Genomic DNA, 14849 nt, shown 5'->3' on the forward strand with positions numbered 1-14849 from the left:
ATTTATTCTGTGGTATAACTGAAAGGTAACCCACTGAAATAGAACTAGTTATATAATTCTTCGTTCGCTATACCTCGGTATCAACATCATATACCGTAAATATCTACACTTCACCAAAAAGCACTTGTTGGGAAGTGGACACCGTAGCTTTAACGCGTGGCTAAAAATAAGAGTCCAAGAACGCAACACTTTTGTTCAATAAGGTACAATAAATTATTCCAATTTTTAATTTGAACCTTGTCGCATAGTACAATAGGGTGACTTTCATTTGCTTTATAAAACAAAAGAAATGCCACCTTATTTAGTTTACGAAAGGTTCAAATTAGATTGTAACAGAGTGTACATTGTAATGGGCCTTGAGAGGATAAAGTAGTGTATAGATATTTATGACCGCTTAGTCCGCATACATGTCCGTGACTGTACAGGACGGGCTCGACTTGTCACTTGTCGAATCTCATGTTCAATCTCAATGTGTATGTGTACGTAACTAGTATAACGATATACTGTGTATATGTTAGTGTTTAGAAGTCCTCCGCTGTGTCACAGCTATTTGTGGTGTCCTGAAAAGATATGGTTTCCAATTAATTTCGTAATTCGTAAATTATTGGCCACTCTAAACTAAAAAATTAATTCTATTCACCTATAAACAGAATTCATTTTAGTATAAGGTGGCCAGTTATTGAAGGGTGGCCAGTTATTGAAACCTTATGGGTCAATCAAGTATTTCTTGTTGTTATTCTGTCCCATCAGCGAGGAGACAATAGTAGCATAGATTGTTAGAACTGCTGCACCATGTTCTACTAATATGTTCAGTAGATGTCCCATTATGTAAAAGGAAATTACCATTAAATGCAAGTTTGGTTCATTTAAATTCGAAAAACCTAGAATTTTAAGAGTGACTCAGGAGACCGTAACCATAGCAACGTGTGACAAGAAAAAGTTGATTAACCCTTTTATTTTCAAAAGGTTGGCGACCCCTGGTCAGCTAAAAAGTCCGACGGGCCGCTGGTTGAGTATCACCTGTATATATTATAAACTTAACCCTTATATGCATTATGATGTAGATCTACATCGTATATTTTGATGGCCCGTGGCTCAATATGCATATAATTTTTAGGGTTCCGTACCCAAAGGGTAAAAACGGGACCCTATTACTAAGACTCCGCTGTCCGTCCGTCCGTCCGTCCGTCTGTCACCAGGCTGTATCTCACGAACCGTGATAGCTAGACAGTTGAAATTTTCACAGATGTATTTCTGTTGCCGCTATAACAACAAATACTAAAAACAGAATAAAATAAAGATTTAAGCGGGGCTCCCATACAACAAACGTGATTTTTGACCGAAGTTAAGCAACGTCGGGCGGGGTCAGTACTTGGATGGGTGACCGTTTTTTTGCTTGTTTTGCTCTATTTTTTGTTGATGGTGCGGAACCCTCCGTGCGCGAGTCCGACTCGCACTTGGCCGGTTTTTTAATTACTATGATATTTTTTCTTTATTTTTCCCACAATCTATACAACATTACCCATTTATCTCAATTTAATCAAATTATATAAATAAAATCATGCATTTAAGGGTTAATAAAAAAAGCGGCCAAGTGCGAGTCGGACTCGCCCATGAAGGGTTCCGTATTTAGGCGATTTATGACGTATTAAAAAAAAACTACTTACTAGATCTCGTTCAAACCAATTTTCGGTGGAAGTTTACATGGTAATGTACATCATATATTTTTTTTAGTTTTATCATTCTCTTATTTTAGAAGTTACAGGGGGGGGGGACACACATTTTACAAGTTTGGAAGTGTCTCTCGCGCAAACTATTCAGTTTAGAAAAAAATGATATTAGAAACCTCAATATCATTTTTGAAGACCTATCCACAGATACCCCACACGTATGGGTTTGATGAAAAAAAAATTTTTAGTTTCAGTTCGAAGTATGGGGAACCCCAAAAATTTATTGTTTTTTTTTCTATTTTTGTGTGAAAATATTATTATTCACAGAATACATCTACTTACCAAGTTTCAATAGTATAGTTCTTATAGTTTCGGAGAAAAGTGGCTGTGACATACGGACAGACAGACAGACATGACGAATCCATAAGGGTTCCGTTTTTTGCCATTTGGCTACGGAACCCTAAAAAGGGTTGTTAGTTACCTATGGCGCGATGGAGAGGGGGCGGAACCTCCTGGCCCGCGCGGCGTTGTGCGGCGCGGGGTCCGCGGGGGCGGGGGGCGCGGGCGCGGGGGGCGCGGGGGGCGGGGACGCGGAGGGGGAGGAGGCGCCCGAGCCCGGGGGGGACGGGAGCAGCGCCACGCCGCGGGACCCGCTCCTGGAACAACAGTACATTATGAATGAATGAATGAATGATAATTTATTCGAAACACACATACACAACAACACTAAAATAGGCTTAAATCTAGGTAAATTAGTAGGTAAGTAACAATGTTGCGAGGGGTTCCAGAAAAGGATAACACTCAGCATGTGTCGTAGCACATGAGTTGTGTTACGACGCTGATTTTCAGTGTACCCATTGACACTTAAAACAAACACAAAACAACACAGAACATAAAAACAAAACCGAAGCAGAATACAACAGAATGTGCAGTTGACACTGTAATTTATTTATAAAACCGGGACATGTTTATTTATAAATATTTGGACAATACATAAATAGATACATTAGGTACTATCATAGACTAGGAATCCTCTAGACGGAGTTTAGAGCAATTATTAGGGTTCCGTACCCAAAGGGTAAAAAACGGGACCCTATTACTAAGGCTGGTTTTAGTGTCACGCGGACCGTCCGTGCGGATTGCCAAATTGTATGAGAGAGCTGTCTGCGCGGACGGTCGTCCGCGCGGACCACTCTAAAACGCTCCCTGAACTTAATACATATTGGTCCGGTGCGGAGCGATCCGCACGGACGGTGACCTTTTTCTCGCAACCTGTATGTTTTTTCCAAAATCTGTAAAAGCCAATGTTCATTAATTTGAAATCGAGGGAAGGTCTTCTAAGACCGTTTTCTCGTAGCAGCACGGGATCTGGTAGCTGCCCTCACTGACCCAAAAAGAAAATCCACCCTGTATAAGTAAGTGGTTACCTGGAGTGCACGGCGGGCGGCTGCCGATGCCTGGGGCGGGCGAAGCGCAGGTTCAGGTCCCGCGCGGGGTCCGCCGCGTACTTCTCACTCGCGTTCTGACGCCGGCGGCGGAGCGCTGGGAACAAATAAGTTAAAAGCCTATGAAATAGTATATTATTGTCGAGGCTCGGAAGCAGCTACTTGCTGGCCGAGGATTCGTTTTAAAAGGACTACCTCGGGAGTCCGTTTAATTGAATCCGAAGCTAGCAAGTAGCCTTCCAACACTTGTGTCTGTCTGTCTGACTACGTACCTGGCGTCAGATCGTTAGGGTCCGGGATAGGGGTCCGTCCCCGCTCCACGAGGCGCACTTGGCCAGCCTGTTCTCCGCCATGGCCGCTATGGGACACTTGTGTCTGTCTGTCATGGTCGCTATGGGACACTTGTGTCTGTCTGTCTGACTACGTACCTGGCGTCAGATCGTTAGGGTCCGGGGATAAGGGTCCGTCCCCGCTCCAGGAGGCGCACTTGGCCAGCCTGTTCTCCGCCATGGCCGCTATGGGACACTTGTGTCTGTCTGTCATGGTCGCTATGGGACACTTGTGTCTGTCTGTCTGACTACGTACCTGGCGTCAGATCGTTAGGGTCCGGGGATAAGGGTCCGTCCCCGCTCCAGGAGGCGCACTTGGCCAGCCTGTTCTCCGCCATGGCCGCTATGGGACACTTGTGTCTGTCTGTCTGACTACGTACCTGGCGTCAGATCGTTAGGGTCCGGGATAGGGGTCCGTCCCCGCTCCACGAGGCGCACTTGGCCAGCCTGTTCTCCGCCATGGCCGCTATGGGACACTTGTGTCTGTCTGTCATGGTCGCTATGGGACACTTGTGTCTGTCTGCCATGGTCGCTATGGGACACTTGTGTCTGTCTGTCTGACTACGTACCTGGCGTCAGATCGTTAGGGTCCGGGATAGGGGTCCGTCCCCGCTCCACGAGGCGCACTTGGCCAGCCTGTTCTCCGCCATGGCCGCTATGGGACACTTGTGTCTGTCTGTCATGGTCGCTATGGGACACTTGTGTCTGTCTGCCATGGTCGCTATGGGACACTTGTGTCTGTCTGTCTGACTACGTACCTGGCGTCAGATCGTTAGGGTCCGGGATAGGGGTCCGTCCCCGCTCCACGAGGCGCACTTGGCCAGCCTGTTCTCCGCCATGGCCGCTATGGGACACTTGTGTCTGTCTGTCATGGTCGCTATGGGACACTTGTGTCTGTCTGCCATGGTCGCTATGGGACACTTGTGTCTGTCTGTCTGACTACGTACCTGGCGTCAGATCGTTAGGGTCCGGGGATAAGGGTCCGTCCCCGCTCCAGGAGGCGCACTTGGCCAGCCTGTTCTCCGCCATGGCCGCTATGGGACACTTGTGTCTGTCTGTCATGGTCGCTATGGGACACTTGTGTCTGTCTGTCATGGTCGCTATGGGACACTTGTGTCTGTCTGTCTGACTACGTACCTGGCGTCAGATCGTTAGGGTCCGGGGATAAGGGTCCGTCCCCGCTCCAGGAGGCGCACTTGGCCAGCCTGTTCTCCGCCATGGTCGCTATGGGGATACGGGACGTGGTGGCGCTGGTGGTCGAACGCTGAAACGGACGGGCTAATAAGTTGCAAGTTCAAAATGGCGCCCATTTTTTACGTTGATTTTTTTTTTATATGTTGTGCATAGCAAAAAGATACAGTTACAGAAGGCGCACTTAATGCCACACGACATCATCTATCGATAAATATTTAAGCTAAACAAAGACGCATAGTTGGTGAGGACTGCGGAGTATGTAAACAATACAGAAATATCTAAATTGAGAGTAGTACGTAATATTTATATTATTTTTTCTTTAGGCCTCAAAGAAATCTAATTTTTCTTATAGGTACATATTTAAGTTATTTGGACGCAAAATTCGAACTCATTTACACATATAACAAAAGTGAAGTTATAATTATAAAACTTACATCTCTCAAACTCTGAGATCCGTCGCCACCCGCGCTGGACACTTCCCGTTTCACAATTGGAGTTCTAAAAAAAATTAAATATTGATTTTTAATCATTATAAAATTAAGAATAAATAAATAAACCATATGCCAACAAAGACATATGTAACTCCGTATAAGATGAATAACGTCTAAGAAAAAAACGGGCCTCGGAAGTCAAGAAAAAGTCATTCTCGGATAGATGGCGCACACACCTTTGGCCTATGCTCGGCTAGATGGCGTTGACGACACCGTTTCATATTTAACTATTTTAACACATAGGTATCAGTGAAACATGGGTCGTAATGATACAAAAGAAATAAAATCATTTAGCCATATATAGCTGGTCAACCAAATCTTGTCAGTAAAAAAAGGCGCGAAATTCAAATTTTCTATGGGACGATATCCCTTCGCGCCTACATTTTTCAAATTTGCCGCCTTTTTCTACTGTCAAGATCTGGTTGACCAAGTATATATACATTTTTTTATAGTTTTATACATTTTCATTTTGAGTTTTAATCGTGTGTCGATAGATGGCAGTAAATTGACTGTGACCGCAAAATTTACTATGACAGGACCCCTCTATACTATATATTCTCTTTGATGCTTATATTCCACCTTCGTGCATTCCGACAAGGTTCACGATATAACACTTTAAACTCTCGCGTTTTGTACACATTTACTTACACCAGGCGTGGCTCACTCCGCGATTTCGTCGCTTTGCTACAGGTAGCTAAAAGTACATCCGTTCCGCCCCAATTTTGGGGAAAGCCATAAGCCGCGCGCGGCGCTGTCGCCACCTAGCGGCCATATCTGTGCTGATCGTAACAGACGCGTTTTGTTAGAGAGTGAGTCTTCTGTACTTAGTACTATTATTTATTCTGTGGTTACACAAACGGCTCTGGTGCAACTCAGCTGAAACGTCGGAATTAAAGGTAAAAACAATGAAACTATATCGCGGTGGACCCGTTTGTGTAATTAAATAAGGTTCACGATGACGCGTGACGTAAATACAAATACAAATGCATTTATTTCATTACTTTTTACATTCTTAGGTATAATATAAAGGTAATTAGTCCATCTTAGGTACATGGGGTAAGTAGGTAAGTATTTATCTAAACATTGTGCAACAAATTGTGTAAGTAATGAAAAAGGTGCGGGTACAGCTTGCTGAATTTAAACCCGCCCTTGGTCAGCTAATACCACAGGGCGGACACGCCATACATGAAAAATGATTTGCGTTTATATGTGTGCGCGGCACGTCTGTACACGCGTCATTGAGTTTCTGACGGAATCCTGACATGCTCTCAGTAGAGCGACTTACGCACACATTCATGTCGCGGACTGTCGCGGGCGAGGTAATGCGAGTCGGGGCGGGGCGGTGCGTGGCCGTTCTGTATGATAATACTATTACATCCCTTATTCTGTGCTAATACGTAAGGCGTGGCGTTAATAGTAGTTTATGTGACTGTACATGAAGGGCATTAAACACGAGTGTGGGTTTAAGAAACGAACGAAGTGATTTTCTTAAAAGGATCACACGAGTGTTTTAATGCCTAATTATGTACAGTTACATACACTACTTTATCTACCCACATATCATAAGCCTTCATGATGCATTCAGGAGCCGCATATTATGACCGGCATCGCGGTGTTGTTCAGGGCCACTAACAATAATTATTAGTAAAATAAAACAGAAAACAAATGCGAAAATGAAGAAATTGATTTAGAACAAAAATAATTATTTACCTACAATTTGGATGGTGCAATTATTATAATTCACTTGCCCAGCTCGGACAGAAGTATGTTCCTTTGTATTGTTTCCTTGACTTAGCTGATAATAAGTCATTTATAACGTTAGTTGCTTTGTCACGGATATCAGGAGGCGTCGCCGAAATATCTATATCATTTTGATCGCTCATTTTATGGTTTAAATTCAACAAATTGAACAAATTTATGCAACAAAACAAATTTTAACCTGTAATGGCAGTATTGAAAAGTTTTCTGGCAGCCGTCATAGTTTTTTTTTAATTCAGAGACAAACTAGAGTCGGCCCCAACTATCATATCGTTCGATATCTTACTTACGTGCGACATTTGTCAAATTTGTTTGAAAATTAACAATTCATTTCGAACTAAACGTCATCTCGACTGATATTAGAATAGAGGTCAAATCAAATTTCTTTGTTTTTCAAAGATGTTCGAAATTTGAATGCATAATATTATCGAAATCGATGTTATTATTTAGCAATAATAACATTGTTACAGATAAGAAATTTGTTCTAACAAAACAGTATATTTTTATGGTGGTCATAATGTGTGGTTCTTGGACGCATCATGGAGGGTTTATGATATTTGGGTAGATAAAAGGGTTAACGTACCTATCTGGTATAGTGTCTAGCCTGGTCCTTTCCACGGCTGGACTTTGGCTCTTCTCGCCGCTCCGAGTCAACGACCTTAACAAATATTATCAATTTTATTATAAAGTGTCATTCAATAGAACTTGCTAACTATGTAAACAAAAGTTACTAGTAAATTGACATTCAGTGTCAATTTTAGTATGGTGGTTTGTTTACATAGTTAGCAAGTTCTATTGAATGACATTTTATACTATAATATAAAACAGTCTTTCACATAACCATAGAAAAATATAATAAGACAAAGAGTGCTCACTCCATACATCAGTTAGACTATTAATTTCAGTGTCTACATCTAGCATCGAGTAGCGGAACTATCAGTACTGCTACATCTATTGTCAAGTAGCAGTACTGATAGTTCCGCTACTCGATGCTAGATGCTAATAGTATTTTTGGTACTAAAACTGATGTATGGAGTGAGCAATCTATGTATTTTTTTCTGTATGACATAACCTAACCTAACTTTTCCGAGCCTTGGTAATGGCATAGAAATTCAAAATATAAGTAAAGAAAGAGTGGTAACTCCATACATCAGTTTTCTTATCAAAACGCTAGTTATTTCGTAGTCGACATCTAGCGTCAAGTAGCGGACATTATCGGTTCTGCTAGTTGACAATAGATGTCGCGGCAAAGTAAAACTTTAATGGTCAACAATTTTCAGCTAATATTAACCGGATCTATTCTCAACTCCTTCTGCTTATAATATTAGTTGTAAATTGTTTTAGTAGTACATTTTTCGTCAGTAGCTACACTTGTGAAATCTGGTATCAAGTAGCGGCACTAATAGTTCCACTATTTGACGTTAGATGTCGACTACGATATAACTCGCTTTTTTGTAAGAAAACTGATGTATGAAGTTACCACTCTTTCTTTACTTATATTTCTCTATGGTAATGGTAATCCATACTAATATTATAAATGCGAAAGTGTGTCTGTCTGTCTGTCTATTACCTCTTCACGCTTAAACCGCTGAACCGATTTAGTTGAAATTTTGTATGAAGATAGTTTGAGTCCCGGGGAAGGACATAGGATACTTTTTATCTCAGAACTCGCCCCTTAAGGGGGTGGAAATTTGTATGGGCAATCAATAACCGCTGAACCGATTTAGTTGAAATTTGGTATGGAGATAGTTTGAGTCCCGGGAAAGGACATAGGGTAGTTTTTATCCCAAAAATCTCCCTATAAGGGGGTGAAAAGGGGGGTGGAAGTTTGTATGGGGAATCGTTAATCTGCTTTAGATTGGGTAAAAATAAGCTACCCAAATTACTAACTCCACGCAGACGAAGTCGCGGGCAAAAGCTAGTACGTAATAATGGTAATACGTACCGTTTGTCTCTATGGTCCGTGGCGTCATAATAAATAGAAGCGTCCTCGTGGTTCCTGATTGGTTCTCCCCCACTCACGACAGAATGGATTTTCACTGCAACAAAACAAATATTCATTATAAATAAATAAATATTATAGGACATTTTTACACAAATTGACTAAGCCCCACGGTAAGCTCAAGAAGGCTTGTGTTGCGGGTACTCAGACAACGATATATATAATATACAAATACTTAAATACATAGAAAACACCCAAGACTCAGGAACAAATATCTGTGTTCATCACACAAATAAATGCGCTTACTGGGATTCGAACCCAGGACTACCCACTAAGTCAGACAAGTCGTCAAATCGTAACTCGTCGTGGTCGATAATTGACCGAGCGTTGGCGAAGGTCTCCGTTTCAGCTTGGGCAATAACTGATAAATCCGCTACTTGACGCTAGATGAGTCGCTTAACACATTCAGTGCCAAAAACCCGACTATCGGGTATTTTATGATTTCGGTCCCAGTCCGGACGACCCGATAGTCGGGACCGTGGTACTACAGCTAATAAAAAATAAAAATAAAAAATAAAAATAGTTTTATTTGCCAAAAAGTTTACAGGTTTTACTTAACCTATGACTGCCACACTAGACTACGCCTGTATTGTGTAGTCAGATTGAAAACATTACTACATTGAGTTACCTACATCCTACGCTGAAGTTTTATTTTCTAATAAGCATCTAGTACTAACTAATATGTTTAATTATGATTTATATGAAGAAATTTTTGTGGCCTGGCGCGGATGTCTTGTATTAATAATTATCTGGTGCTTTATTTCATGTATATTGTGAAATAATTTATTTTAAAATACAGTCAAATACCCTATTGAATAACTGACCTGAATGACCAGGGGAGGCGGAGTCAGGCGGTCTGACTCGTATTTCTAGCCGGCTAGATACCGTGGCGCCCTCTGGCGGGTCCTGTTTCTCTGGTCTTCGCGGCGGCGCTGTGGTTGTTGACGAACTTGATAGGCTCTGTGAAAAAAAAAACAGTGGTAAAACCAATGCTCTGCCTTAAAATGTATAGTTTATGATGGTTCAATATTTTGTATGTGGGTATTTTGCATAGTATAGTTTTATTTAAATCTAAATCCTTATTTGTTAAAATTGCACCGCAAAACGAAATCCTTGTCGTTCTCGGGTGAATGATAGGGAATGTAAACTGGTTTTTATTTGTATGAGTTTTTTATATCCGGTTTTCCCATGCAGTTAAAAACCGTTTTACATTCTCTAGTGAATTAACGAAACCGGTTTGTTCAATAAAATAAACTAAAATTTCTGTTAATAACCGGTTTTCCCCACACAATTAAAACCGGTTTACATTCCCTAGCGAATGAAAGAAACCGGTATGTTGAGTAAAACAAATTACATTTCGGTTAATACCTGGGTTTACCGTACAATTAAAACCGGTTTACACGGCCTAGTGAACGAACGAAACCGGTTTGTCTAAACGGTTTCCGGGCCCTGTTTGAACTGACCGGCGCACTGTTGGTCCTCTGCGGCGGGGTGGGGGTGGGGGGCCCCTCGTGGCGGGAGGCCACGCCCCGCATCACGTCCACCCTGTACCGCAGCGAGCCCCCGCTGCCGCCGTCGAAGGCCTGCTGGAGTAGCGGCGCTCGGAGCTTGACAGACTATAGTGACACTGACCGGCGCACTGTTGGCCCTCTGCGGCGGGGTGGGGGTGGGGGGCCCCTCGTGGCGGGAGGCCACGCCCCGCATCACGTCCACCCTGTACCGCAGCGAGCCCCCGCTGCCGCCGTCGAAGGCCTGCTGGAGTAGCGGCGCTCGGAGCTTGACAGACTATAGTGACACTGACCGGCGCACTGTTGGCCCTCTGCGGCGGGGTGGGGGTGGGGGGCCCCTCGTGGCGGGAGGCCACGCCCCGCATCACGTCCACCCTGTACCGCAGCGAGCCCCCGCTGCCGCCGTCGAAGGCCTGCTGGAGTAGCGGCGCTCGGAGCTTGACAGACTATAGTGACACTGACCGGCGCACTGTTGGCCCTCTGCGGCGGGGTGGGGGTGGGGGGCCCCTCGTGGCGGGAGGCCACGCCCCGCATCACGTCCACCCTGTACCGCAGCGAGCCCCCGCTGCCGCCGTCGAAGGCCTGCTGGAGTAGCGGCGCTCGGAGCTTGACAGACTATAGTGACACTGACCGGCGCACTGTTGGCCCTCTGCGGCGGGGTGGGGGTGGGGGGCCCCTCGTGGCGGGAGGCCACGCCCCGCATCACGTCCACCCTGTACCGCAGCGAGCCCCCGCTGCCGCCGTCGAAGGCCTGCTGGAGTAGCGGCGCTCGGAGCTTGACAGACTATAGTGACACTGACCGGCGCACTGTTGGCCCTCTGCGGCGGGGTGGGGGTGGGGGGCCCCTCGTGGCGGGAGGCCACGCCCCGCATCACGTCCACCCTGTACCGCAGCGAGCCCCCGCTGCCGCCGTCGAAGGCCTGCTGGAGTAGCGGCGCTCGGAGCTTGACAGACTATAGTGACACTGACCGGCGCACTGTTGGCCCTCTGCGGCGGGGTGGGGGTGGGGGGCCCCTCGTGGCGGGAGGCCACGCCCCGCATCACGTCCACCCTGTACCGCAGCGAGCCCCCGCTGCCGCCGTCGAAGGCCTGCTGGAGTAGCGGCGCTCGGAGCTTGACAGACTATAGTGACACTGACCGGCGCACTGTTGGCCCTCTGCGGCGGGGTGGGGGTGGGGGGCCCCTCGTGGCGGGAGGCCACGCCCCGCATCACGTCCACCCTGTACCGCAGCGAGCCCCCGCTGCCGCCGTCGAAGGCCTGCTGGAGTAGCGGCGCTCGGAGCTTGACAGACTATAGTGACACTGACCGGCGCACTGTTGGCCCTCTGCGGCGGGGTGGGGGTGGGGGGCCCCTCGTGGCGGGAGGCCACGCCCCGCATCACGTCCACCCTGTACCGCAGCGAGCCCCCGCTGCCGCCGTCGAAGGCCTGCTGGAGTAGCGGCGCTCGGAGCTTGACAGACTATAGTGACACTGACCGGCGCACTGTTGGCCCTCTGCGGCGGGGTGGGGGTGGGGGGCCCCTCGTGGCGGGAGGCCACGCCCCGCATCACGTCCACCCTGTACCGCAGCGAGCCCCCGCTGCCGCCGTCGAAGGCCTGCTGGAGTAGCGGCGCTCGGAGCTTGACAGACTATAGTGACACTGACCGGCGCACTGTTGGCCCTCTGCGGCGGGGTGGGGGTGGGGGGCCCCTCGTGGCGGGAGGCCACGCCCCGCATCACGTCCACCCTGTACCGCAGCGAGCCCCCGCTGCCGCCGTCGAAGGAGGCCTGCTGGAGTAGCGGCGCTCGGAGCTTACGGACGTGAGCGCCTGAAACAACATTTCTCTCAAAAATGGACGGGCTAAATCATGTTTTTTTCTCAAAAATGGACGGCAAAGTCGACGTTGCCGGTTAAAAAATAGGTCGCGAAGTGCGTAGTTTACGGTCAGTGAAAAATTTCAAAAGTTAAAAACAATTGCAGTCTCGTTTCGGTACTGGAATGTTGTATAGAAATCCATTATTTGTCTAGTTCCAAACTTTTTAAAAGTTGAAATGGCCATGTCAATTGAAGGCATAGGTCCATTAAACAGCCAAACAGATGATCAGCACTTATTATTATAATGTTGGTACCGCGACTATTTACGTGTCTCGAAATAACCCAAGTAGCATTATGTAAGTGTCGGCAAAATCAATATACCAGCCAATTTAGAACTTAGAGTAATTTAAGGGACGTATAAGGGTGTCAGAAAAAATTTAAGGTGTATAAAAGGTATTTTACAGTTATTATACAGCTCAAGCTGTATAAAAGCATTATAAAGGATACTGTGTAAGCATGAGGTGCTTTATCAGAATATAAAAACGCTACTATAAAACTTTAGGTGTTGTGTGACACTACAAGCTAATTCTATCCTTAAAGCTGTATACAGGCTGTATTTTAGTATCACTTGGCACTTGTAGCTTTGTACAGCTACAAGTATCTGTCAACTCCGTTTTAAAACTTTAAGAGTTGTGAGACACTACAAGCTAATTTTAGCGTAAAAGCTGTATATTGGCTGTATTGTAGTATCACTTGGCACTTGTAGCTGTACAAAAGTATCCGTCAACTCCGTTTTAAAACTATTTCTTATGGCGTAATTTAACTCTCCTATAAGTATAGTAGTTGTATAACTTCTGCCTATAAGGGTATTATAAAACTAAAAGAATAAATGATAGCTATAGTACATCTTTTTTCTGTATTACTGACAGAGCCGATTAAAGCAATTTTGTGGCGTAATTTGACACTCGTATAAGTATAGTATAGTTTTACGAGTTCTCACTGAGTGTATTATAAAACTGAAGGATTATACCTTATGTAAGGAGAACCAAAATACAGCCAAACGATTAAAAATATTCTATTTTAAAGCTGATTTGAATCCAAAAGCTATAAAAGTTACTCCACTAATTACATAGTAAAGCTACTAAGATTATAATGCTCTCCAACTATCTTGTAGGCTGTTTAAACATTGTCGACATTTTACAATGAACAAAAACATATTTAAAAATGTAATTAAAGAAATACTTGCAAATATTTAGCAAAAACTAAAGCCGTTTTAAGATTACCAGCTTAAAATAAATTGACTATAATGACTATAGCAAAAGAAATTATATTTAATAAAAAAATACATTCTAACCTTAAAAACAAACACTAACTTAGCAATTTTTTTTATTTTTCTTGCGTTTCTCTTGATTATTTTGCAGGCGCGTGAATATTTTGCCGGTAAATATACACAGGTTCACAATAAATATTAATCGGCACTTAGGTACCTATATAATATCCGCTCCCAAGGTCCTTTATTAATATTTAATGTCCCTTACTTATCATCCACTTATAATATTTGTCGCCATTACAAATATTACGAATGAACAAGAAGACATTTTAGTTTCTTAAATTATTTTTATTCTCTTGTATTTCTTTTTAAAAACTTATTTACAACTTATATTCTTAAATCATACTTATAAGATATTATCTGTAGTGTGAAGGTTTCCTTTATACCAAATTACAGCTATAATACAGCTATTATACAATGTATACAGCTTATATACAGCTACTCTACAGCTCCAATAACGCGAAAAGCTGTATAATTTGGGCCCTTTTTTAACTTATAAGGGCTGTATAAGCGTTTATACAGACTTTGTACAGCCTAAGTGTACAGCTTATAGTATACAAATAAACTTATATACAGCTTTTATACAGCTTGAAATGCTACTTGGGAAGTTAGCGTATTTTCAGCAGAAAAATACACTTCTATTTTTTTTAAAGGCGGTAAAACAAATCTTTTTAATGGTTTTACAAAATCTGTGAAAATTAGAACGTTGCTTCTGTAAAATGTTTCTTATTTCTTGCACCATTTTTGAGAAAAGCACTATAAATGACTCGGCTGGAAGGCTACTTGCTGGCTTCGGATTCAATTAAACGGACTCCCAAGGTCGTCCGTTTAAAACGAATCCTCAGCCAGCAAGTAGCTACTTCCGAGCCTCGACAATAATGTACTATTACTACTGCTACTACTACTATGTACGTCCTCGTTCCGCTCGGCCGCTAACTCACCTATAGCAGGTAAAGTCCAGCTTCTCGGTAAAGCGGGCCGCAGTTTAGGGAAGGCCTCTATGCCGGGGATGTGCAGGCAGCGCTGCGGCCGCGGGGACAGGGGCGCCGGCGGCGGGGCCGCGGCCCGCTCCACGGCCGGGGGGACCGGCACTGGCAGGGGCTGCAAAGTACAATGTAATAGTTATTTCCGATACAAGTGCGGAAAGTAGGAAATTCGCAACGCGTGGCGATAAACTAAAACACGACCAAAGGGAATGTTTTGAATCGACACGAGTTGCGAATTACTTATTCGCACGTGTATTGTACAGGGTTTAGTATATAATATAGCCCTTTAAATTTTCGACTACCTACCACAGAATAAACAATAGTACTACCGTACAGAAAT

The 14849-nt window shown here is 44.4% G+C and overlaps 1 protein-coding gene across 1 annotated transcript in view; it reads right to left on the reverse strand.

Annotated features, from left to right (window-relative positions):
* Nucleotides 1–442: 442 nt before the first annotated feature.
* LOC134660399 (nascent polypeptide-associated complex subunit alpha, muscle-specific form) overlaps nucleotides 443–14849 on the reverse strand; it is a 98010-nt gene continuing 83603 nt past the window's right edge. The window contains exons 22-31 of the mRNA XM_063516136.1: nucleotides 14465–14624; nucleotides 12043–12206; nucleotides 9714–9849; nucleotides 8833–8926; nucleotides 7471–7545; nucleotides 5073–5136; nucleotides 4582–4708; nucleotides 3098–3212; nucleotides 2152–2326; nucleotides 443–560 (exon numbers count right to left, since the gene is read on the reverse strand). Of these exons, the coding sequence (XP_063372206.1) occupies nucleotides 2152–2326; nucleotides 3098–3212; nucleotides 4582–4708; nucleotides 5073–5136; nucleotides 7471–7545; nucleotides 8833–8926; nucleotides 9714–9849; nucleotides 12043–12206; nucleotides 14465–14624 (1110 nt within the window). The 3' untranslated portion in view covers nucleotides 443–560. The remainder of the gene's footprint in view (nucleotides 561–2151; nucleotides 2327–3097; nucleotides 3213–4581; nucleotides 4709–5072; nucleotides 5137–7470; nucleotides 7546–8832; nucleotides 8927–9713; nucleotides 9850–12042; nucleotides 12207–14464; nucleotides 14625–14849) is intronic.

This window comes from Cydia amplana, chromosome 27 (genome assembly GCF_948474715.1).
Source record: "Cydia amplana chromosome 27, ilCydAmpl1.1, whole genome shotgun sequence".
NCBI lineage: Eukaryota > Metazoa > Arthropoda > Insecta > Lepidoptera > Tortricidae > Cydia > Cydia amplana.